The sequence below is a fragment of the Varroa destructor genome, unplaced genomic scaffold (assembly GCF_002443255.2).
Source record: "Varroa destructor unplaced genomic scaffold, Vdes_3.0 BEIS01000006.1, whole genome shotgun sequence".
In the NCBI taxonomy this organism is placed as follows: Eukaryota; Metazoa; Arthropoda; class Arachnida; order Mesostigmata; family Varroidae; genus Varroa; species Varroa destructor.
The window spans coordinates 31970741-31992590 of NW_019211459.1; the positions used below are offsets into that span (position 1 = coordinate 31970741).

The 21850-nt window shown below is 38.0% G+C and overlaps 3 protein-coding genes across 12 annotated transcripts in view; 2 read left to right on the forward strand and 1 right to left on the reverse strand.

Annotated features, from left to right (window-relative positions):
• rb (adaptor related protein complex 3 subunit ruby) overlaps positions 1 to 5309 on the reverse strand; it is a 10977-nt gene extending 5668 nt beyond the window's left edge. The window contains exons 1-4 of one of the 4 annotated variants that reach the window (XM_022810922.2): positions 5168 to 5309; positions 3058 to 3204; positions 851 to 1106; positions 144 to 220 (exon numbers count right to left, since the gene is read on the reverse strand). In XM_022810922.2, coding sequence (XP_022666657.1) covers positions 144 to 220; positions 851 to 1106; positions 3058 to 3126 — 402 coding nt within the window. In that variant the 5' untranslated portion in view covers positions 3127 to 3204; positions 5168 to 5309. Of the gene's footprint in view, positions 1 to 143; positions 221 to 850; positions 1107 to 3057; positions 3205 to 4556; positions 4837 to 4966; positions 4988 to 5167 lie in introns of those variants that run through there. The other 3 variants (XM_022810925.2, XM_086992176.1, XM_086992175.1) reach the window with 3 other exon arrangements.
• An 881-nt stretch (positions 5310 to 6190) lies between these two features.
• Kr-h2 (transmembrane protein 33-containing Krueppel homolog 2) lies at positions 6191 to 14398 on the forward strand. Of its 7 annotated transcripts, none has more exons than XM_086992178.1 (8): positions 6191 to 6328; positions 6820 to 6998; positions 9842 to 9973; positions 11099 to 11278; positions 11549 to 11740; positions 12109 to 12153; positions 12355 to 12419; positions 13026 to 14398. In XM_086992178.1, exons 3-8 carry the CDS (start codon positions 9890 to 9892, stop codon positions 13228 to 13230), a joined length of 771 nt encoding a protein of 256 aa, XP_086848304.1. In that variant the 5' UTR covers positions 6191 to 6328; positions 6820 to 6998; positions 9842 to 9889; the 3' UTR covers positions 13231 to 14398. The 7 variants fall into 7 exon arrangements, with proteins under 7 accessions (XP_086848304.1, XP_022666673.1, XP_022666675.1 ...); XM_022810938.2 differs by having other exon boundaries at positions 6193 to 6333; XM_022810940.2 differs by having other exon boundaries at positions 6193 to 6333; positions 6820 to 6984.
• Positions 14399 to 16773: 2375 nt separating this feature from the next.
• Positions 16774 to 20851, forward strand: LOC111252673 (uncharacterized). Its single transcript, XM_022810943.2, has 7 exons — positions 16774 to 16978; positions 17881 to 17910; positions 18182 to 18337; positions 18885 to 18998; positions 19376 to 19504; positions 19712 to 19849; positions 20054 to 20851. Exons 2-6 carry the CDS (start codon positions 17887 to 17889, stop codon positions 19847 to 19849), a joined length of 561 nt encoding a protein of 186 aa, XP_022666678.1. The 5' UTR covers positions 16774 to 16978; positions 17881 to 17886; the 3' UTR covers positions 20054 to 20851.
• Positions 20852 to 21850: the final 999 nt, after the last annotated feature.

The following is a 21850-nucleotide window of genomic DNA, read 5'->3' on the forward strand; positions in this document are numbered from 1 at the left end:
AAAATGTTAACTTTTTCAGTTTGTGACGTTCTAGCAAGTCACATAAATATATCTAAAATATTTTATATAAAGTAAGACTTCAAATATTTATTAATAATGAGGAAATGAGAAAGCGCGTAATAATCATGCCGCAGGATACTCACCTCAATGTTTTGGCAAACCACGTTTTTTACCACAGATGGAAAAAGACCGGACGCATCGCGGCCCTTTGCAATCATTCCTACAAAACAGGAAATATGTATAAGAAAAACGACATAGCCCACTAATCACTTAGCTGAACCTTTTTCTTTTTTAAAACTTACGTTTTACTATAAATACCCCGCAGGCACTTTCGTAAGGACATCTGTGATCCGATGGATGTATGGAATTACTAAAACAGTTACCAAAAATTATTTCCATCAAACGTAATTACCAGATGATTGATCTTGCCGTCAACGTGATACTTTAGTTTTATGTACCTAGTGTGATAATATAGAGTTTGTCTTATATCACTTAATAATAATTGCCTTTAATAAAATAAATGATCTTCAAATGTCGGAGTATATGCCCACCCAACCTTATCTTTCAATGTGTGCTGAGTCATAGGAAGTGGGGACACACAAAAGTTGCGTTTATTCCATAGACATGTATAGTTAATCCAGGAATCCTCACCTTCCTACGAATGAAATCCTGTACTTTTTATCTGTTTAAGCATGCGAAAGTTCACTTAGCATCAGTTCCAAACTCTGTTTTGCGCTTCTTGTTTAGTCTGCTATTCCTACCCGGAAAAACCGCTGGTATCTATTTAGCTTACTCTCCTTCTGTTTTTGCCAAGCGTCCTGACATAGCCTTCCAGTTTAAGGACACCTACCGATTATCCGTTTCATAGCTTCAAGCTTAAGGCCATCCTTGTTCGAGTCGAGCATATTTTTAAGATCGTCATGCTTCCGGGCATCGCTCGAAAAGAAACTGCTGCCTGCAGCCGAAGCAAATTCTGCCTCAATGGCCGAAGAAGATGATCCCCCAGAGCCGCCCCCTCCGCCGCTCCCACCGCCACGATCCGAATAGACGCCATTTGAGGCTGACGCAGACGTCGAGGCAGCCATGAACAGTAGTGCAGGGGATAACTAGAAGCAATAACAAAACAATGACAATGAAGAACACAATTCAGTTTTATTGTGATTCTTAAATTTGCACATTTATTTCGTTTAACAATATGACAACTGTTTTGCGTGTACTAAATAAAGACGTCATTACGCCATGCTAATTCCATGATGAACTTTTGAAATTCAAAGTAAGACTATTTAATTGAAAAAAATTGTCAATAAGCTCGGAGTTGATTTTCTCCACTCGTATAAACATAGTTAATTCTCTTAATTATTCTATAATTATGTTCCACCGGGACATTAGAGAATAAGATGATCCCTGATTGAGAACTCGATTTTCGTTAGCAGTTGTCACCTAAGAGATGAACATGCGAAGAACAGCATCGCTTAACCACGCTTGGCTGCCTAACGTAAGAACCCGAAAGTAATTCTGCACCGCAAATATTGTTGCAATAGGTGCTTAACTTATTCTCTGTAACTAGATACTAGTTTAAATCCAATAAGAATATATTTATTAATCGTTTTTAACAATAGGTATTTTATTTGCCCTTCAGCAATTGTGCTTTTTACACATTCATTATTTTACATTAACTTTTTATCTCGATTAGCGAAATTTGAAGCAATTCCTAGATTTTTAAACAGCTCAGGCCATGCCATCGCATGGCAGTATTATACCAACAGGGTAACACAATCTATTGGTTTACCTTTATCATAAATGTTTTACAAAAAACTAAGTTCATCTATTCACATAGCTTGTAAGTTATGTGCATTGCTTGCAGGACTTGAACCAGGAACCCCTGATTACTTTCAATCATAAGATGTTTTACAATAAATGATTTCTTGTAATAGAAGCCTGTAGTAAATTATCAGTAAACTCTTAGCCACTTGCAAGTTGCCGGCCAGATTCTTCCTAGTAACAATTGTGGATCGAAATCTATCTTAGGTCAGCTCAGTATTACTAACAATCAACGTACGGCAGGAAGTAGCTTATTGCGTTGCTGTGTTTTAAGCCTTAATCTAGCTAGAATTTGGATTTTATATATACACATGACAGGTTGAAGTCCTTACAATAAAAACAAGAAATAAGGTCAGGATTAACACGTGCTACATACATTTATCTAATGTAAATTTGTGTATGTATTTTCAGTAAAATTAGATTTAAAATTCATTTGTTTCATTTGATAAAAGTAAGATTTTTATTACGAGATAGTGGACAGTACTGTACTGAGTGTAGTTCGAAAGATTGATCTAAGGTATATATTGGGATGTATTTGAAATGAACAAACTAAAAGTCCACTTAAGTAAGCTAGAAGATGAACGAAAAATATAAATAGGATCATAACCGAAACTTCTATTTGAAAAAAAAATACAATTATCCAGTATTTGCTACGACTCATGCATAGATATCCTTACCCTATATTCAATACACCACGACACCGAAACCATTTTAACGTATCCAGAAAGGATGGCTTCCATCCAATTCAACTATATTAAAATAAATGCCCAAATGATAGCATGCAGTCGTTAATCATTTTATTAAATTTTCGCCACCTATGATTGATTATATCACCAGACTTGTTGTACGCGCAGTCAACGTTGAAGAGGCATGAGTCGATCATCTTCTTTCATTTCTTGTCTTAGACTGACCTAAGTTGTACTAACTACCAAATAAAAGAAAACAAACATGTAAGATTCTGATCGTATTGTATAGGGAGTTAGTCGAATTATTAAACAACAAGCAATGGAAATTTGAAGAAATTTTCTCGCTGCATATAGAGTTCAATTCCACATTTAATTCCAAATCTATTCGCATCGGTTGCTCTTGTCTAAAGTTACAATTCAGTGGTAAGGTTTTTTCACCAAGAATCGGACGGTCACTCTGCGGACGGCAATTCAAGTCTTAAGTTGCGCAACAAGGTCTCGGTGACCAGCCTTGTGAGCAGCCCTAAAGAAATCTGGAGTTCTGGCTTACCCAATCAGACACCCAATCACCAGTCTGATGTTCGGTAGTTGTCCATTTACCAAACGCTGCTTTGAGCATAGCCTTTTCAGGGAGTTGCCTTGAAATCACCGTCGACTAGGCCCTTGATTTGACTTCGAATGAAGTGCATATGGTACGCTAAGCATGGAAAGATGCACTGTAGTAAGTAAACAGATCGACGTACACGCAATTATTTGCAACTCGATTCACTAATTTTGCAATTTGTTCATCTCTTGTATAATAGTTTTCTTTCAAACGAATTCGTTGGGAAATACTGCTTCCGCTAAATGTACTTAATCTAGTAATTAGTCAGGCAATATGCGCAAAGAATATGTGTCATCATCCATCGCGTCCAAATGGAACGTTTACGAGAAATTCGAAAATAACAACTAACCCAGAGCATAAGCTTAGTAAATTTATGCTCTTGCTTTGCTTAGTTTTGTGACAAACCACAGTTACTATTTTTAGCTTTGAAATGTTATTGGTTTAGCGGTACTTCTGGGCTTGAAATTACTAGTGCCCGTAAGCCAATTATTTCAAATAGATAGATTAGGCGTTAAACAATACGAATCTAAGGTGGTACTGTTATATTGAGCAAGGTACCCGATTCATGTACGCACAACCGGCAAATGTGTGTCAAGCAACAGTTGTGGGACTGATCATGCACCTACAGACTCGTCATCGATTTGAGCCTGAGCAAATTTTACATCTCCAACACTGTACAATTATTGTTGCTTGTGAGCAGACGTAAACATATTATCGCATCGCATCGTTGAAAACAAAACATCCACATTTACTAGGCTTATGCTAGATTCTTATCAGTTTTGGAAAGCGGTGAGGCAACTGGAAACCTATTAAAATAATCATTGATCATCGTCATACAGCAAGCATCATCGGTTCCTTCCCCGATACCTTCAAATATCTAAAACTAGTTTATAGCTTTCGTCAAATAAATTCTGACTAGATAAAAATCAAGTATAAGATCGTGTGTATTTACTGTTAACCCGTGATCTCATTCGGACAAACGATATTTACCTATAGTAGCTATAATAATAACTGAACTACCTATCCATCCTTGCAAACTGTCTCCTTCGCCCCAAGCGAAAACTTTTTTGGCAGTTCCGCACGAACATATGACTAGAAGTCGAAGAAGCGTCGGCCTTGAATGAGTTGTCAGCCAAGTTTTTCGCATTCGTTTTCATTTGCTCAGAACTTACATACTACTATTACTAGCTGTCACAGAGAACAGGACGATCGATCGACCGCTCATAGAAGATGGTCGTGCGAATAAACGATAACGTATCAAGTAGACGCCCGCGTCGGTCAGTTTTCAGCTATCTTAGATCAAAAATGTTTTCTTCTCTACGAATCAGTGTACAGATGTTGGAGGCACAGTGACAAGTATGCTGCGAACATGCGGGTCACATATGGTTCTATTGAGTTGCCGTGTTATAAAACTATTGTCAAGGGCGAGTATTTGTTTTTCTTACGGGCATGTAGGGTATGATTGAATGTAATTCTCCTAACACGATGTCCGGGCACTGTTCGTGCAGAAGCAGAGCCTCCATCTGTTCGGCCATCTGCTCGGCCATCTGCTGTTCGGCTTAACATACAGGAACAGTAATCGCTACGAGGTGCTATTTACGTCTTTGATGTTCAGAGTAGAGAGCGTTTGATTTGCACAGTTCCCTGCTACAACTTCCGATCACTCCAGATAACAATTTAACAACGACCTGTGTCACGCATCAGGTGCTCTAGCGTTGTTTTTCTTGGTTTCACAGCGTGACTTGTTCTCTGTCCCTATCGAATCTGCCTGTTTGTACTTTACCTTGGTAAGAATGACTGCAACAGCCAGCCGATACTAAGTAAAATTTGAGACATATACAAAACCAGACTGTACCTGCATTGTGACACATTAGCCACGGTCACTATGTATCACTCTCGTTTTACATATTCCGTTATGTTACACGTACAGCATTATCGACAGGCAAGCCATATGAATTAGTAAATGGAGGGCCAGAGCAGGGGAGGGAAAAGGCAAATGAAGGTTTCTAATTTTGGTATAAGGTTGCCACTGACATGTAGCAGTTAACTCACTTACCTAGGAGACAACGTTGAACCGGCCAGCTGTCTATCACGAGTTGACGACGATCAGATTGACCGCCGAACCCACTTGGCCACCAATGGCGTTTGCCGTCGTAAATATTGGTGCTATTGACGTTGCTTTAGTGGATGTGCTCCTCGCCACGCTCGGACCGAGAGCAGCAGCATGCCGGACGGTGCTTCAGTTTGCACCTCCTGCTCACGCTCCGGCAACGGCTGTTGCTACTGCCGCTGCTGTTGGTGCAGCTGGATTGCCTTCGTCTGCTGGACTGAGAGAACACGCAGTGTCGAGCCAGGCTACGATTGCTGGATTTGCTGCTGCTACAGCTGATCAAGTACGATCGCGGGCAGCGTTGCTGATCAGAATATTTAATTTTTTGTCTTGTTTATGTTCAACTGAATGAATGAGAAAAACTTTAGTAGTCAGCCGTCACCACATGTTAATTGAGCTTTCATTGAGCAAACGAGAATATCATCACCGCCGCCGTCATAGAATCGAGTAAATGGAATAGTAACGAAAGATACACATCCACATACACGAAGGTGTTTCACATTATTTGACAATATACGCTATCACGATTTCATACGACGACAGAGTGCTTGCTCACACAGAGTAGAGGGGCGAGCATCCACATACACGTACATATGGCTACAGGAGAGACCGAGTGCCCCGCACTTACCAAATCGTATACTCCACCTTTAGTTGGCGCTGGGCTGCTAATACTGTCGAAACAAAGCCACTTAAAATTACTGTCTCTCCTGCGAAGACGACGACAAGCGCGGCTGATAACGATACAAATCGCAATTTTCTAATCGGCCAGCCAAACAAATCAACGAACGACAGCAGGGGCCCGTTGTTGACGCTGGTCCGCGGTTACTATTTGAAACAAGTTGCACAAGGAACAGCGACTCCGCCAGCAAAACAGCTGCGTTGCTTGCGCTAGTTATAATTGGCAATAGCAGGACGATGATACGGTCAGCAGCAGCAGTGAGACAGCGCCAAGCGGACAAACTACGATCAGTTCAGCTATTACGGTGAAGATGGAAAACGCTAGTGCTAACACCGAAATTTAACGATGAACGCGGAGATAAAGAGAAAGCAGTTTCAAATATGGTGCATTGGAATAGGAATTCGTCGTAAGGCAAACAGAACGAAAAGGCACGGTAAATACAAGATACTGGAGATTCACGTGAGCCGCGTGAGGAGCAGACGATTTTAGTCGAAATAATTTTGCCATGAGGAAAATCGCCATTTGCGTATTATAAAACTAAGACTTCGATTACGTTAGATAAATATAAAAAAGAGATCCAAGCTAGGCGACTAACAATAATTGCTAATAGTACCATAGTCGAATTATTAACAAGAGGATTCAAAGCGTAAAGCGGTCCGCATTGATTAAATACCATATTAAATGTAATACGATAAAAACATACAGTACTAGGACTAGTAGATTTCAGTGTTTAACATGAGAAATTTGAGATGAATTCTACGATTGTATGTGTGTCTCATTATAGACTCAATAGAGACTTGCAATACTTTATTATAGAAATTAAACTACTCTTCTAGTTAGCTAGGTGTTTTCATATGAAACATGAATATGGCAGGTGACTGAGCCAGATAAAATAATGATTTAATTAATCTTTTTGCAGCCATTATTTGTCGTTTTTACTGTCATGTCTGCCTAAAACTATCGCATCCGGCACTTGTCAGGATGCCCTTACCGCCGCAACTGTTGTGAGTTCCAGCTGGCTCGCGCTATCAGCTGACTCGGTCCGGCCAGCTACATCGAGCGGCAAGCTATCAGATAGAGTCGTGTACGTATTTCTAGGTAAGTTTGTATCGTTACTACTGCTGCTGTTGTTGATCCGCGATCGTTGTGATGGCGCTGTCTAGCGGTCGTCAATTCTAGACAAGGAAGAAAAACCGCATAGCCGTGTCGCAGTACTGCTTACTCAGCCCTTCTTGAAATACAGCAGACACAACTGGTTACGTGCTTTGCTCAGCTATTGTCAGCCGTGGTTCGTGATAAAATCGTCGCAATTAAGTGCTGCTGTTCAGATTATGTGGTTCACTGCGTGCGCTTTTGTGTGAAACAGTAAAAAACAGAGCATTGATTGTAAAGACTTTCCAAGATTTTGTCGCTGAATGTAGTGATCCAACCCCTCCAAAATTCACTGTTGTTTACAGTCTGAAGTCGCTGTTTCAAGAAGACTCTCTTTGCTCAAGCGAACCTGCTTGGGTTTAACAGGATCACGGCAAAGCAGCCGTCAACAGGTACTAAAACTTCGCGATCTTTCTTTGGAATCGCCTTCGCTACCGCTATTTAAACACGAGCAGCTTCCACGAGAATATCTTCCAGTTCATTCCTTTTTGCATAGAGAGTGCTACTAGAAGTATCGTGCGTGGACGCTGGTACGCGACTTTTCCTCAAGGATAGTTTTGCACGCGGAGTATTAATCAGTTGTAAACTTTTTTTTACTTGTATTTAGGTGTGTATGGTTAATTTAGTTTTAGTCTGTTTTTCGTTTGGCGCTAATGTGAAGAATAATATCGACCTGGGTTCCACGTGCAGTTAGGATATGTAACGGCCCTTTTATCTCTCACAGTTACCATATATCTTCGTTTAATGCGTTTTCTCATGAGCGAAACTTTGATCAACTTTAACGTCCGTATTACTGTTTGCCAAATCTGTATATCGACAGATGTACTAAGCCAAACTAAATAAGCTTTCTGCTAAACACGTGCAGCTACATATCGTAATTAATTATATCGAGAGATACACTTTGTTGATAACCTCGCTAAACGTCTATTGAGTCGGTATGGCTGAAGCAATAGATATGTATTTGTAACAGATAATACATGAGCATATAGAGCTCAATGAGTAAATTAAAGGATCGATTTGTTTTTACGTGTTTTTGCACGTTAGATGCAGCTATCAGAATTAACTGGATTGGTCAGTCCATATTTACAGTGATTGTTTTTTCGGAAAATAATTTATTTCTTAGAAATTTACTTCTTAGATTTTAATTAATTAAGGGACAAAGTAAGGGATTTAATTCTTAGAAAAAGATAAATGAATTTAGTCTTCATATCGCAACGTATCAGTATTAAGTTTGAGATCTCTAGTGGGATCTATAGTTAGCAGACTATAATATAGTATAATACATCTCTATAATCAATTATCCATACTTGTGCTGAAAACGTGTATGAAACGTTTTTAGCTGATGCATTGCAGTCGTAGTACAGAGAAACACTTCATTTACGTAAATCTCACATCGCACCGGTCTGTGTTTTTGTTGGTGGATTCGTTTTGTAAATTTTGCAATAAATCTTAGGTGCCATACATTCATGGATAAGGCCTTTAAAATGATTCAGTTCCCTGTTTTCAGAGTGTCTGTTGCAATAACATGCAGATTTCTCGTGATCGGGTGATATACCAAATGGTGATTCTCATTTCCCAATACCGATACACTACAACTTATAAAATCTTTTGAGTTATTGCGCTGCGGGTTGACAATATTGATACCCAAGTTATTATTAAGTTTTTTAATTATAATTGTCGTTGAGGTATAGCATCACGAAATTGACAACTTATTATTATTATTATTCATGTATTTCTCAGCTCATCGAGAGGGTAGGTGGTGATGGTAGTTACAGGATGCGCATGCGACTGGGTTTGTGCGCATGGCATTGGGCAGGAGAGGTGTTATAGTTTCATCCTGCGTTGAAGTTCTCATTGCAAATAGCCTAAAGCGCTAGAAGCGGAATGCTAGTTAGTAGTAGAAGCAATTGATCGATGGTCCCCCGCGAATCGAAGCTGCAGGCAGTCAAAGAGGCAGGATTTTTCGTAATAATAACTACGAACGTAACAAACTGATGGTTGAACGATATATGTACACTGTACATGAATAACACAGATGTATAAGCATTCACGTAACGACACGTGCAGCTACGTGCGTGGAAGCTAAGAAGGCTGCTGGTTTGATAACCAAAAGAAAACTCTTCTTTTTTTTAGACATCAAACTGGTACCTCTCATATGACAGGATTAATTTAATGTCTACATTAAGAGTGCCACTACTAGATCGCAGTCGAGAGGTATTCATAACCTTCATTCATAACTTATAATAACAAAGGCCTTAGAATTGAGCCTAAGAAACGCTTTTTTCATAAGAACGTCTTAGTTTCGTCTAAGCTTTAAGTTATATTCTCCTAACAAAGCCTCGTTAGATAGACACACCTAAAGGAAAAGCAAGTCAGATTATTTCTTATCATAGTTTAACGTTCCGAGATTATAATCTCTCAATCCGGCTTCAAAAATGTAGTTTCTAGTAGTGGACGATATTTGACGACAAGACTATATAAATGCCAAGCTCAGGAATGCCTTGTTTCTGCAAGTCTTTCATTTATAAAGGATATACTTTAGCGAACTGTCTGGTCATACGTACCTTTATGTATGTTGAGGTTACTTGCAATGTGTATTAGGCAAGAACATATGCAATAAGATGACGTTTAGATGGTCAGATAAGTACCTCACCTACCTGGCAACGGATTTTTTTTACTCAGCCGGTGTAAATGACGGGCGCGTAATTTTCGAGGCTTGCGACTTTTGTCTGACACCTACAGTCACATAAGACGTTAATGATTGTATTCTTTTGGGATGTTATTTGTAGAACTACTCCCGCGTCGGTTGAGAGGGTTGATCATCACTTTTAATCACAATGGCTGATAACAGCGAAGGAGATACAAGGCCGCAGGACCAACCACGACAACAAACGCAGCCACGTGGAATTAAAGATATTATTGTAAGTATGTGTAACTTGTGCAGTTGCAGCTTGTCTGCTTCCTATGCAGTGTATTCAAACTTTAGCGGGTGGTATATCGTAGCGCGTACGAATTCATCTACCGGCAATTGAACTAAAAACAAGCTAGTGTTCTGTAGGACTAGACTACAAGCTAATTATGGCTATAAAAAGTGCATCGTTTTCGGAATTTGAACGAAGATTAGCTGCTATCAAAACTCTTTGTTCCCATCGAACACCCAAAGAGATTACAGTACTTTTAGATTCCTTTAACTCGATATTCTGCGACATGTCAGCAGCTGAAGCAGCAGAACGAGGTTCCGTACAAAAAAAACTCTTCTACAGAGGTAAAAACAGCACGGGCTTGGAAACTAATCGGTGCTATCCAAAAAAATCCATCTGTTTCGATCATCACCTTACCAGCGAAGACGTTACATATAAACGGGACTATTATGCTAAGAATTGTTCACGAAGATTTCGGTACATATCACACTTCATGAATGTCAAACACATGCTTTAGAAAGCCCCAAAATCAAGAAACTTGCGAACGCATTACCAAAGAACTAACCTGGATAATCTACTAATGCTTGTACGTGGATAGATAAAATGCTTAGGTCGTACATGTTCCAGCGAAATGGCATCAACCATTACGTCTAGAACTTGCTGCTGCAGAATACGATATGTACTGGAATGAGCACATATGGTCGGCGAAAAGCGTAGAAATGAATCCTTTAAATTATTATGTACACAGCGTTATTAAGCGAGAATCCTACAGGTTCTGACGTAACGTTGAGCCGTCTACTCGTGGTATTGTGAAAGTGTTAGCAGGATTGCAACGTAAACATTTGAACCGAACCTGTGATAGGTTAGATCCCTGGTTAAGGCTGCAGTTTGGTGAATCATGATTATGTGGAATAAGCATTGCCATTAAACTCCTAGCGCATACACAGATAATTGTTCTTACAGTCTTAAAAGGAAAAATTCAAGCTTAGGATCCTGTATAGCTTCGACGTAGTTGAATAGATAAGCAGATATAGACAGGCTCAAAGCACGCTTCGTAGGCTGTAGTCAGTCAAAACTTATAATATTCGATTTTCGTTAAAAATGTTCTCAAATGAATGGTTGCAGGTTGATCTGGTTGAGCAAAAAATGGAGCTTCTTTTATGGTTATCGCGGTTAGCCTGTACCATGTTCACAGTCTCCTATCTACTTGGCGGCCTGGGCGGCAATCCGTACTCACTTTACCAGAAAGCGCTCATTTGCAACGGGGTAACCTCTGCGCTCAGGTTGCATCAGAGGGCACCAACGGTAATTGTTCAAAACCAATTTCTTATCGAGAATCGTAATAATTCCATTGATAATACTTTATGGCCCCGGTCTATACAAGTATGAGTGGAATTTTGGACCATGCATGATTTTATTTCTTAAAAAATTCTGGGCCATGCATGACCTCAGTTCTTAGAAACGAATGCTTTTGTCACCATAATATTCCTATACACAAAAACTCTGCTCGTAAAGAGTGACTATTTGTTTACGATCTAATTTTCATGTTTTTTTCCACCTAATGATTATTTCAAGGTCCGGCTGAACGCGGAGTTTTTAACAACAATTTTAGTCGAGGACTCTTGCCACTACTTGATCTACTCGTTGATTTTTTTGTCCTGTCCTCCAATTTCGATGGTGCTTTTACCACCGATGCTGTTCGCTGTCCTGCATTCAACCTTGTTCTCTTTACAACTGCTCGAGCGCGCCGGTTTGCAGCACTCAAAGGTGAGCACCTGCTTTTTTTTCTTTTTTTTTTCGGGTTATCCATTGCCGCCTATGGAACGAGTAAATTTTCTTTACCTTTGTTTGACATTTTTTGATTGTCTGAAGCTTTCTAGCTCTCGAACACTTCTCACTTAGTAAAAAGTACACTTTGCTCTAGTTTAGCCAGTCATCAGGCTTAATGCATAGAGCGCGTCTCCTCTATAGTTTGGCCATACGTAGCACGGTATAAATGCGGCGACATTCAAATTCAGTAAAGAATAGAATATACTCTATTCACAACCTACCCAAGTGCTGATATTACTTTAATGAAAAAACTAAAAAATAAAAAAGCCAGCTAATTTCTGTACCGTCTGCATAATTCGTTCCAGGTCTCTGAATGTCTACGAATTCTTCTTCAAAGCAACCGAGTAAGGGTAAATAAAGGCAGATATTGTTTACGTTATCGCATCGTTGGATATGATTTTAGCTTATTAGATCTCTACTCCTACAGAAGTTATACAGCTGTTTTGCAAAAAGAGCTTTTACATGTATAAAAAAAAAAACTGAATGCATACACTCTGCAGTAAAAATTGAAAACGGAAGTGGACTTGAAGTGCTTCTTCGTCCCATTTCAGGTGTTCCGACTAATAGCAATGACTGAGATTTTCTTGATGCCAACCGTCATAATTGGACTCTTCTGGTTTGTAAAAATTTCTGTACTATCTAAAATCTAACTTAAATTGTGTAGTGCAAAAATATATACATTACAACTCATAGTAGGAAATTTTTCAGCATCCACTCGTTTGATATCATCGAGATTATAGCACCTTGAAGTTTCATCGGGAACTTACGACTTAAACTCTAATTTCAATTTTGTTGGTTCTGTTAAGGCCAGAATGCAATATCTAGTGAAATAAGCTAGTTAAAAAGCGTTATTCAAATAAAGCATTTATCTGCAGTATCAAGTGCCGCTTTTCGCTCTGCTGCAAAGTCGGGAAAAGCATCATCTTGCTGCCACCATCTAACTTGAACCAAACGGAGTGTACCCATAGACATTTTTAGAACTGGCTTTTGACTGTTACGTCATGATCGTTGACAGTGAAACTTCCTTTTACTATAACAATTATTGTACTAATTTTGAAAATTTTAAGTTATCATAAAGAGGTATGCTGTATGCTAGCATAGTCAAATTGCCATGCTAGTTTCTTTTACGTTCCATTCAACATGATCAATTCTTTTCACCGTTAGATTTATCTGTTCTAACCTTAAAGCTCCTTCTAACGGTTTACTGTTGTTTCTGTTTTAGTGGACGCGTCAGCCTTATGGCACCGTTCATGTACTATCGTTTCTTGAAACTGCGCTATGCGTCGATGCGCAACCCCTACAATCGCAACGTATTCTATGAGCTCAAGTTGCATGCGAATCAGCTGGCCGCTCTTCCCAATTGTCCTATGATCATTCAGAGAGGAATCTACTTTATCGTGCGTTTCATCGAGTCTCGAGCGGGTTAGATATAAAAAATAACATACTGATTCTGTCCGCTCCAGTTATTAGTAAAAGAAAACGAAGATGTTCATAGGAGGTGAAAAATCGAACCTCCTCAGGTGTTTCAATATCACGTCTGCTACATTCAAGATGTGCAAAGCTGCCACCTAAAAAGGTTTGGAAAAAGGGCAGATAGTGGAAAGGTTGGAATGTAGTTGTAAGCACGTTTGAACCACGTCTTATTGCGCCGTTGTGAATGCAGCTCATAAAAATAACGGTTGTTGCCTGCACAGATAAATTACATATATATATATATACATCTGTATATCTGGCTACTAGATTAAAGTACTGAAAACACGGCCCAATAAATAGTTGTTAATGGCCAGGCATGATAGAATACACCTTACACACACACACAGATGTGCTGCGGTCTACTGAAAAACAACTACAATGTAAAGTGGTGGACGAAGTAAAGGAAATAGCCAAGGACAAGAAATAGACAGTTGAAGCACAACGAAATAACCTGTTGTTCGCTTTTTTATAGACGCTGTTTCTGATTATGACAGCCGCTTTAGTTTCCTTTACTACGCTTCTTATACTATAATAGTTATATATAAAAATATGTACGAAAATGAATAAAAGGTTTAATGAATAAATGCTGTGTGGGTGTGTGTGTGTGCTGATTGATTGACTGACTTAACCAGTTTTCACCAGTGAAAAACATACATGGTTACTGTTTTCGTATATAGCATTTATGTTGAAAAAGAGAACTACGATTAAATAATATCTGAAAGCGAGGCGTCTTCATCAACAGAGTGACCTGCGGGAGCGTATTACGGATTTCTCAACTATCGCTGATAATTATGTCAAAAAGTTTTTCTTGATATCTATTATCATTTTCTGCTGCTGCTGCTATTGTTTATTATTACAACCAATTTAGTAGAAATAACGGTGGGCTACGAAAAAATTTTGTCTCGAGCCCAAAAAGTCAATCTGCTTGCGTTTGGTGAAAATTCAAATGCATTGATAAAATTGGAAAATCAGCTCTGTTCGAACATTCCGATATTTAAAAAAAAAAGAAGCGCTTTATATTCAGTCGTGTCAATTTTATTTTTAGGATCCTTGTTGTGTTCCTTCTAAAGATGCTTGCAACGGTTGCTAGTAAGAAATAAATTCACTCAAAATTGGAATTGATTGGTTTTGCAAATCAATCTGTACAGGCAAACTACTAGGTCGTGATGTATTGTAGTTGTCCTGCGGTGAAATAATTGAGATCTTTTTACTTTAATCAATCTCATAAATATCTGTATGTAATTGCAGTTTATATTTAGACTAGATTTTACTTGTATCGAAAGGAAGCAATGAAAACTCTTAGTGATCATACACGCCTCCACTTTGTTCGGCCTCCTTCGAACACGCCAATCAAGTAATGCATCCTCTTTCTATTTGAACAGAGCCTATGATAGGTGCGTATTAAGCTTTCGAAGCACACGCTAAGGGAACAGATATATTGTTGATGTGTTGTGACCCAGTTCATTTAAGGACTTTTCTTGGCAAACAACGTTATAACGCACCGTCAACATCCAAAAGGCTTTGCACTGTGTTTATGTGAGAATGTAACCTTGCGTTTGCATCGAAGGTCGCATGTACGTCTTTGTTTTATGTAAGTATCCTCGTAAGACATGTAATCGATACGCCCCTGGCAAGTTCATTACTTAGTTGTATAATGCAGGGCAACGTTACTGGGTTGGATTAATAGGGGCCGCATACATCAACTACGTATATGAAGACGGCCATAATATTGAGTTTACAGGTAGAAATCGAATAAAGAACATGGAAAATCGTGGTAATTATATGACATGGGGTAAATATGGTAAACTGATGAAAAAATTGAGTACGGAGAAACTAATGACGTCAGGCTTTAGCGGAATCCATTTGGTCTGAAGAGGGCATGTAAGTGGTTACAGGTGTTTGGTGGTTATTGCGTGAGCAAAAGCACAGGAAACTGATCATTCTCTACTATTAGAGTGTAATTGAAAAGGTTAACACCAATGAGCAAAAAGGTAGGAACAACAACGTTTGAAAATGGCTAACCCATGGTATTATCTTTTAATAACAATAATATTATATATTGCTTTTATCATTCTACTACATCCTACTGTGAAGTAGCAGAGTTTGCTTTCAATGTATGGTAATGCCTTTTCTTCTATTTATCATATTGAGCTGTCTAAAATGATCTTCCAGGTGATAAATATGTCTTTCAATCCTGTTATGAGAAAACACGAGATTTTGTTCGTCAACATAGTACACCGACTGTACTGAAGAGTATGCAATCTTCGTTAGTTTGAAAGAAGCGGGTTGCAATCGCTAATACCTAGGCCCAATAGAAGCTGCTATTTGGCTCCCAGCTATGTCCTATCGTCTGCAAAAATCAATATTATTATGCAACCTATGCAGTTCAGCGGCTGTTCCGATGCCTTTTAAGTTAAACACTTTCATACTACAAGTACAGCATGCGTCTAGCTTTCCTAGATACGTTCGCATTTAGTTTTGCATAGTTCGTAAATTTTTTGACATGTTCTATAAGGTAAACAACGAACGACAATTTGAATGTTTTATTGATAAATCTGTTGTACGCGGGAATCGTACATACTTCGGAAGGTGTACTCGCTATGTCTTACTTTGCTTGTCCTCGGTATTATGAAAATTTTAATTGCCTTCAAATATTTTTGAATTTCTACTTCATACTCAGTCATAACCTCGTTTACGTTTCTCAGTTTTATTATCCCGTGTCAGAGCAGTCAAACCTTTTGCTTCTTTGGGGAGGGGAGAGCTGAAACTGTTTTACTGTTTAGGTTTAAACGGTTTCCTTGTGAGAAAAGGTGGCTATATATTGGCACGTGGACTAACATCGTGGTAGGTACGCTTCGCACACAAGCAGGATTATTAGAGAAATATATGACATCATTATTTCGTAAAATATCTATATTCTATGTGCGCCGCCGATTCGACAAAGAAGTATTCATTGAATTCATTCTCATTGTTAGTGAGCTAATAGTTTTGAACGCTTTTTTAATCCTAAAAGCAATCCGTACACGGAATCAATAAAGTCTTCGATAGACGCCTGAGCTTTTTTAACGTGCTTGGAGCGTTTCCAGCAACTGCGACCTACATGATATCGTACAAATAACAATCTTTACCCTATGGAACACCCTATGGTACTAAAGAACCTCAATGTTAAAAAATACGTATAATTGCCCAGAAGATTTGTAGTTACGATCCGAAGGCGTATATAACGGTACTGAGTAGATGAAAACGCCGCTGCTCAATGGTTTGCTTAACATTTTAGAAAATAAAACTTAATACTGCAAAATCTTTCATCTTCTTCTTAATTAAAACAATACCTTTTTAATTAACACTGTTTTAGCAAACAATTTCGATCTTTTCGGTTTCATTAGAGTGCCAATTTAATCTTTTTGCGGCTGAAAGCTTAATGTAAAGGTTATGTAAGGCGCCATCTTGGTCTTATGCTGAGCTTTTGCGAGGTTATGTAACGACACAGGCGTTAAATCAATATGTCCCTCTTACGGGGAGAGCGCGGTTGGTCATATCACTTTCCATAGACGGGCGAACCCATCGTTAAATTCATAGGTGCTTTGTTTTATAGTGGCTGAAACAAGAGAGAATTTACTGAAAAGGCTGGAAGAGCTACAAGTGACAACGATTACCTTGTGTGTGTATCTAGTAGTGCGCTCATGGATAAAAAATAAAAAGGTTAGTTACATAGTAATCATAAAAACAAATTTTAGAAGCCTCGGACACCAACGAGTATTAATATAAAAAACCTGACCGGAGCTTTAATACAAAAGAGTTCATTTTATTTTGACAATTTGTCATTAGGATATGCACGTCGTATAACCTAAATTTCCTAAAAAGCTATATTCAGTCAAATAAAATAGTACGCTTTTGCTTAGTTTGATAGTGATTTGATATGCTGAAGAAGTCTACCTAAACTTTGAGGTAAATAATACTAACTCGCATGCGTGCTTACAGCTATAAACCACTACATTAGCATTCAGTACTGTGGTATTTAATAATGGGTACCTATTTTCTTATTTGATAAGTCACAAGATGCGGTTAGTTGATTAAGTTAGATAAATCTGTATCCGCTGGAAAAGTACAAAAATATTAAACTGCTTTTATTTATTAATTAACTGCTTTTTTACAATCGCTCATATCTGATACTTCGTTCACCTAGATGTGTCGAAAACGCGAGCAAAATATACTGAATTTTTCTGAAAGAATGAAGTGATTGCTTTAGCGACACTAAGCATATTCTTTTATCTGCATTCACCTCAATATAACAATTATACAACATACAACAGTTATGAAGTCAATACATTACATTAATTAATTAATAATTAATAGACATCAAATACATATATTTTATGCCGTAGTGCTGTAAGCAATTTGCCGTATCAGTTCGTTATCAGTAAGAAATGGGTAGGGAGAAATAATGCTATTCTGTACAGCATGTCTACGCGCTTTCTATTTAAAAAAGGGAAGGTTGACTGTTTAATGATAATAATATCAAAAGGTGCAGCAAAGTTTCCGAGTAAACCGCAATAAAGTAGATTCTCATATATTGGATGTCATTATGCGAAACTTATTTTCAGATTACAATGGGTGCCAGCGAACTAGTTGAGGTTAGTGCTGATAACAAGATCAATCGACGAAGGCCCTTAAATGTTTGACTATGTTGCCTAGAATGCTACCCATGGATTTGGTTGAGTGTATATTTTGAGTTAATCAATCATCATTAAAGACATTTCTATTAAAAACACAATATTGACGATTTAAGTAACTCACCTAACACATCATCTTTTGTACAATAACGGTAAGGCATTTTACTTCTCGAAATGAATTATGATTATGTAATTAACTGAGCTTGAACAACATACTTCATCTTCTACAAAGGTGGAGCGTATTTTAGCTCATCGAACAGCTAAAAGTGGAGCTACTTCTTATCTTGTCCTCTGGAAGGGATTTGGGGTAAAGGACTCTAGCTGGGAGCCAGAAGCTCATCTCGAGGATTGCCAACAGGTAGTTTCTGAGTATCTCCGTAATCCCCGGGTAAGTGTACCAATATATTCAAGAGAAACTAATAACATATTATAAAAATAGTGGCTCTCGAGCTAGGTGCGCCAATGTGCCGTGTAATTGAAACACAAGTTGTATCTCGAAACGCTAATTAGGCATCTGTGCTTTTTCTGATGATGGATTCATTAATTAACTTGTAAGCATCTGGCGTACTAATTATTTTTAACGGATAATATACGTCAGAGGACCTGATTTCATTTGCTTGAGATGGGCAATTTGTTTATCTTTTTCATTTTAGTAGTAATCAATGAAAAAAGTCACATTAACTTTACTGCAAAATCTATTATGGATGCCCCTTACCTTGAAATCTAACCGTTTTGTTGCTGCTTGTACATTTCTGTGCATCTTGATCTAGTAGTAACTGTGCTATCTCATACGGCTAGTACTTCCAAAACAATTCCAATAGATCGAAAAAATGTTACAAGTATTTTCATTAAATAAAGGTTTATTCGAGAAATTTACTGCATATGCTGAAATCAACATGAACATAATTCAACGAGATGTGTGTTTACATTTTCAGCCAAATGTGACAAAGGCCCAGATTATACAGGAGGAAAAACAGAAACGCGAAGAGATCCAGAATTTTCCGACAAAACGCCAAGAGTTTCACATTACTTCCACGCGAACGGCAGAGGTAAGTGCAACTTAGCTAATTTAAAGCTGGTTTTTCTATAAGTCTTTTCAGTTCCGAACTCCTGTATCAAGCAGTTGAATACAAATGATAAGATTCGAGTTGTCATTACGTGTAAGTTCGATTTCCTTGCTGGAAATAATTTGGTGGAATGAAATAAATTAATTTAAATTAATTTTCGATAAATTGACACTCGGAAAGACAAGCTAAAAATTTATTATAATTCAGTGAGTAACCTGCATCGTAATCTTTCCAGATGTTCGTGCTGACTGGCGTATTTTTATATAAACATAGCCACTATTAAAAGTTGCGCCATATACTAGCAACGTAGCAAAAAAAAGCATTAATTTGTTAATATCGTATCCTTGCGTGTGTTTCAGTCGATTCACAGACGAGCAACACTCGCTGCATCTGAACCTAATAAGACTTTAGACATATTGGATGCTCCCACCACAAGAAATTCGCCTTTATCACGTAGCCAAGATAAGGAAGAACCTCAATTTGACTGGGTGAGCTTTAGATACCTGTAAATAAACATATCCTTAAGGTACACCATAATGATCGAAGTTTAGGTGTTGTAAGCAAAAAGTGTTTAAAAAACTAGTGCAAACCAAAACAGAATGAATGAGGGTTGGTCTTAGATTTTTCGAATTCACGCTCTGTTGTCAGCAATAACCTGGTGTTTTCTGTCCATGTGCATGTGACGAACATTTCAGCGAGGATTTCTCAAGTTGGGATTCTCAGTAAGCGCGGTGATTATTCTCGTTTTCCTACTATTTAGCGGTAGCGATGATTTCTATTTTCGCAAATTCGTCGAAAGCTCGCAAGTGCCGCCACCGGAAACGCAGCCCTAGGTAATTCCGACTTGGACTCAACCTCACGCACCCATTTTGAATTATTGACCTATTCAGGCTGTTGTAGTGTACAAGGTATGCAAAATTTTTTTTAAGGTTATTGTGTTGACCCTGGTCTCAGTCTTCCGACATCACGAACCGCACATCATTCAAGCTAGCTTATGTTTGGTTCCTTTTTTTCTAATTTAATAACACATTTTTAAGGGTCGACAGATCACACGCGTTGCTTGGGGATTGATACTAAAGTCACCAACGGCACTGTTTAGATCTCGCTGAAGTCACTTACGGTTACTGTAGGCAAGAGCTCGAAGGAAGAGATAATTAATAGGAGAAAAAGTAGCCCATCATGAATTTGAGAGTCACATAAATGTGTCGGCTTTTTATGATCAAATTGTGATACACTAATTACAACTTACTTGAAAGACATAGTACAACTAGGATAGATCAACATAACGGCATATAAACTAACAATTATTATGTCACCTTTATCGTTGTAGCAATATTCCCATATACAGTACAAGGTAACTAACAAAAATCCTGCTGTGTAAATCCTTAAAGAACTATTTGCGCATATTTGTTCGTAGTATATAAAAAATTGTGTTGACAACATTACGTACGATTTAAAGTCAGTCTTTGGTAACATAAACTTAGATTATCGATGCGGATTACTCTTCACTAATATTTCGATATTGCGAGCTCTCGTAACTTTTATGACTATTTTATTGATGACACAGTGTAAACCTGTATCTGCAATAATGTAGATTGTATGACGAGGACCAAAGTGGCCATAAGATTTCTCAAAATAGGCTTTTTTTCTTACAAACAAAGGCTTAATTCTTCTAATCGACGATATCTGTACATACGTATCATAAAAGATGTATATTAGTCGTCTCATGAAGATGTGCATTGTTTGTTGGTATAAATGTTAAAAAAAGGATGATACAGTAAATGCAACGCGCGAAATAAAAACGATTCCCCTGCTTGGGGACATACAGCGATTGAGCCGCGTTGTTTTGATGTGAATTACTGCTTAGGATATGTTGGAACTCGTATTCATGATAGGCGTCAACCAATTTTTAGTCGAATGAAACGTCTCATTGAGCGTTTAAACGTCTAGAGATTTATTTATTTGCAAAAACATAATACCAACTGAGGCCGTAATTACTAATCAGATAACCGAGGCATAAAGTGATTTCTCGAATAGCACGAAATCAGGTTCTTGTCTAATAACATAATCCTATTCATATCAAATTAAAAACAGGTTATTTTTCTAGAAATCCTACTTGACACAAAAACAATTTTTGCAATAAGCCAAAAAGGATAAGATGGAAAGGGTTGTACAAACCCAGTGTACAAACATTGAGCTTGCTCACAGTAACCCTCTATACTGCTACCTTCCGCATTAAGCCTATCCATTTCCTGAGCGCTTGTACCGTGTGATGTATGTCTCAAGTTATCGCTAACGGGATCATGACAGTGAAAAACTACCATTGCCGGGCTTCTACGGGTAATGGTTACGACACAGGAGAAACCCTCAAGAGGTAACGGCAAAAACTGGCCGCTTTTGATCCAAGACCACCGAGAATCCTTGTTATGGTTTTATGACAAGTATATTTACGAAGCTGCCGCAAAAGTTTTTGACACAATAATACCACAGAGATATTCAGCATACGGTGAGTCGGTGATGTATTTGCGTATATGGCAGAAATATTGAGAAAAAAATTTATTCTGGACAATGATACAATTAGTTATTATTATATTATATAATAATGAGTAATAATAACATTTATATAATATTAGCGGTCATCGGAACTATGTTGCAGCATAAACCTATATTTATCATCATTAAATTTTTTCATCACGTCAAGGTCTTTTTACGTATTTAAAGATATTACGGTTCCTTAAAACAACAAAGGAATAGGACGAATAAAGAGACAGAATATACAGCTTTAAATCGTTTTTATTATTCTATGTTTTTAAACAAGATTGTTTTTATATATA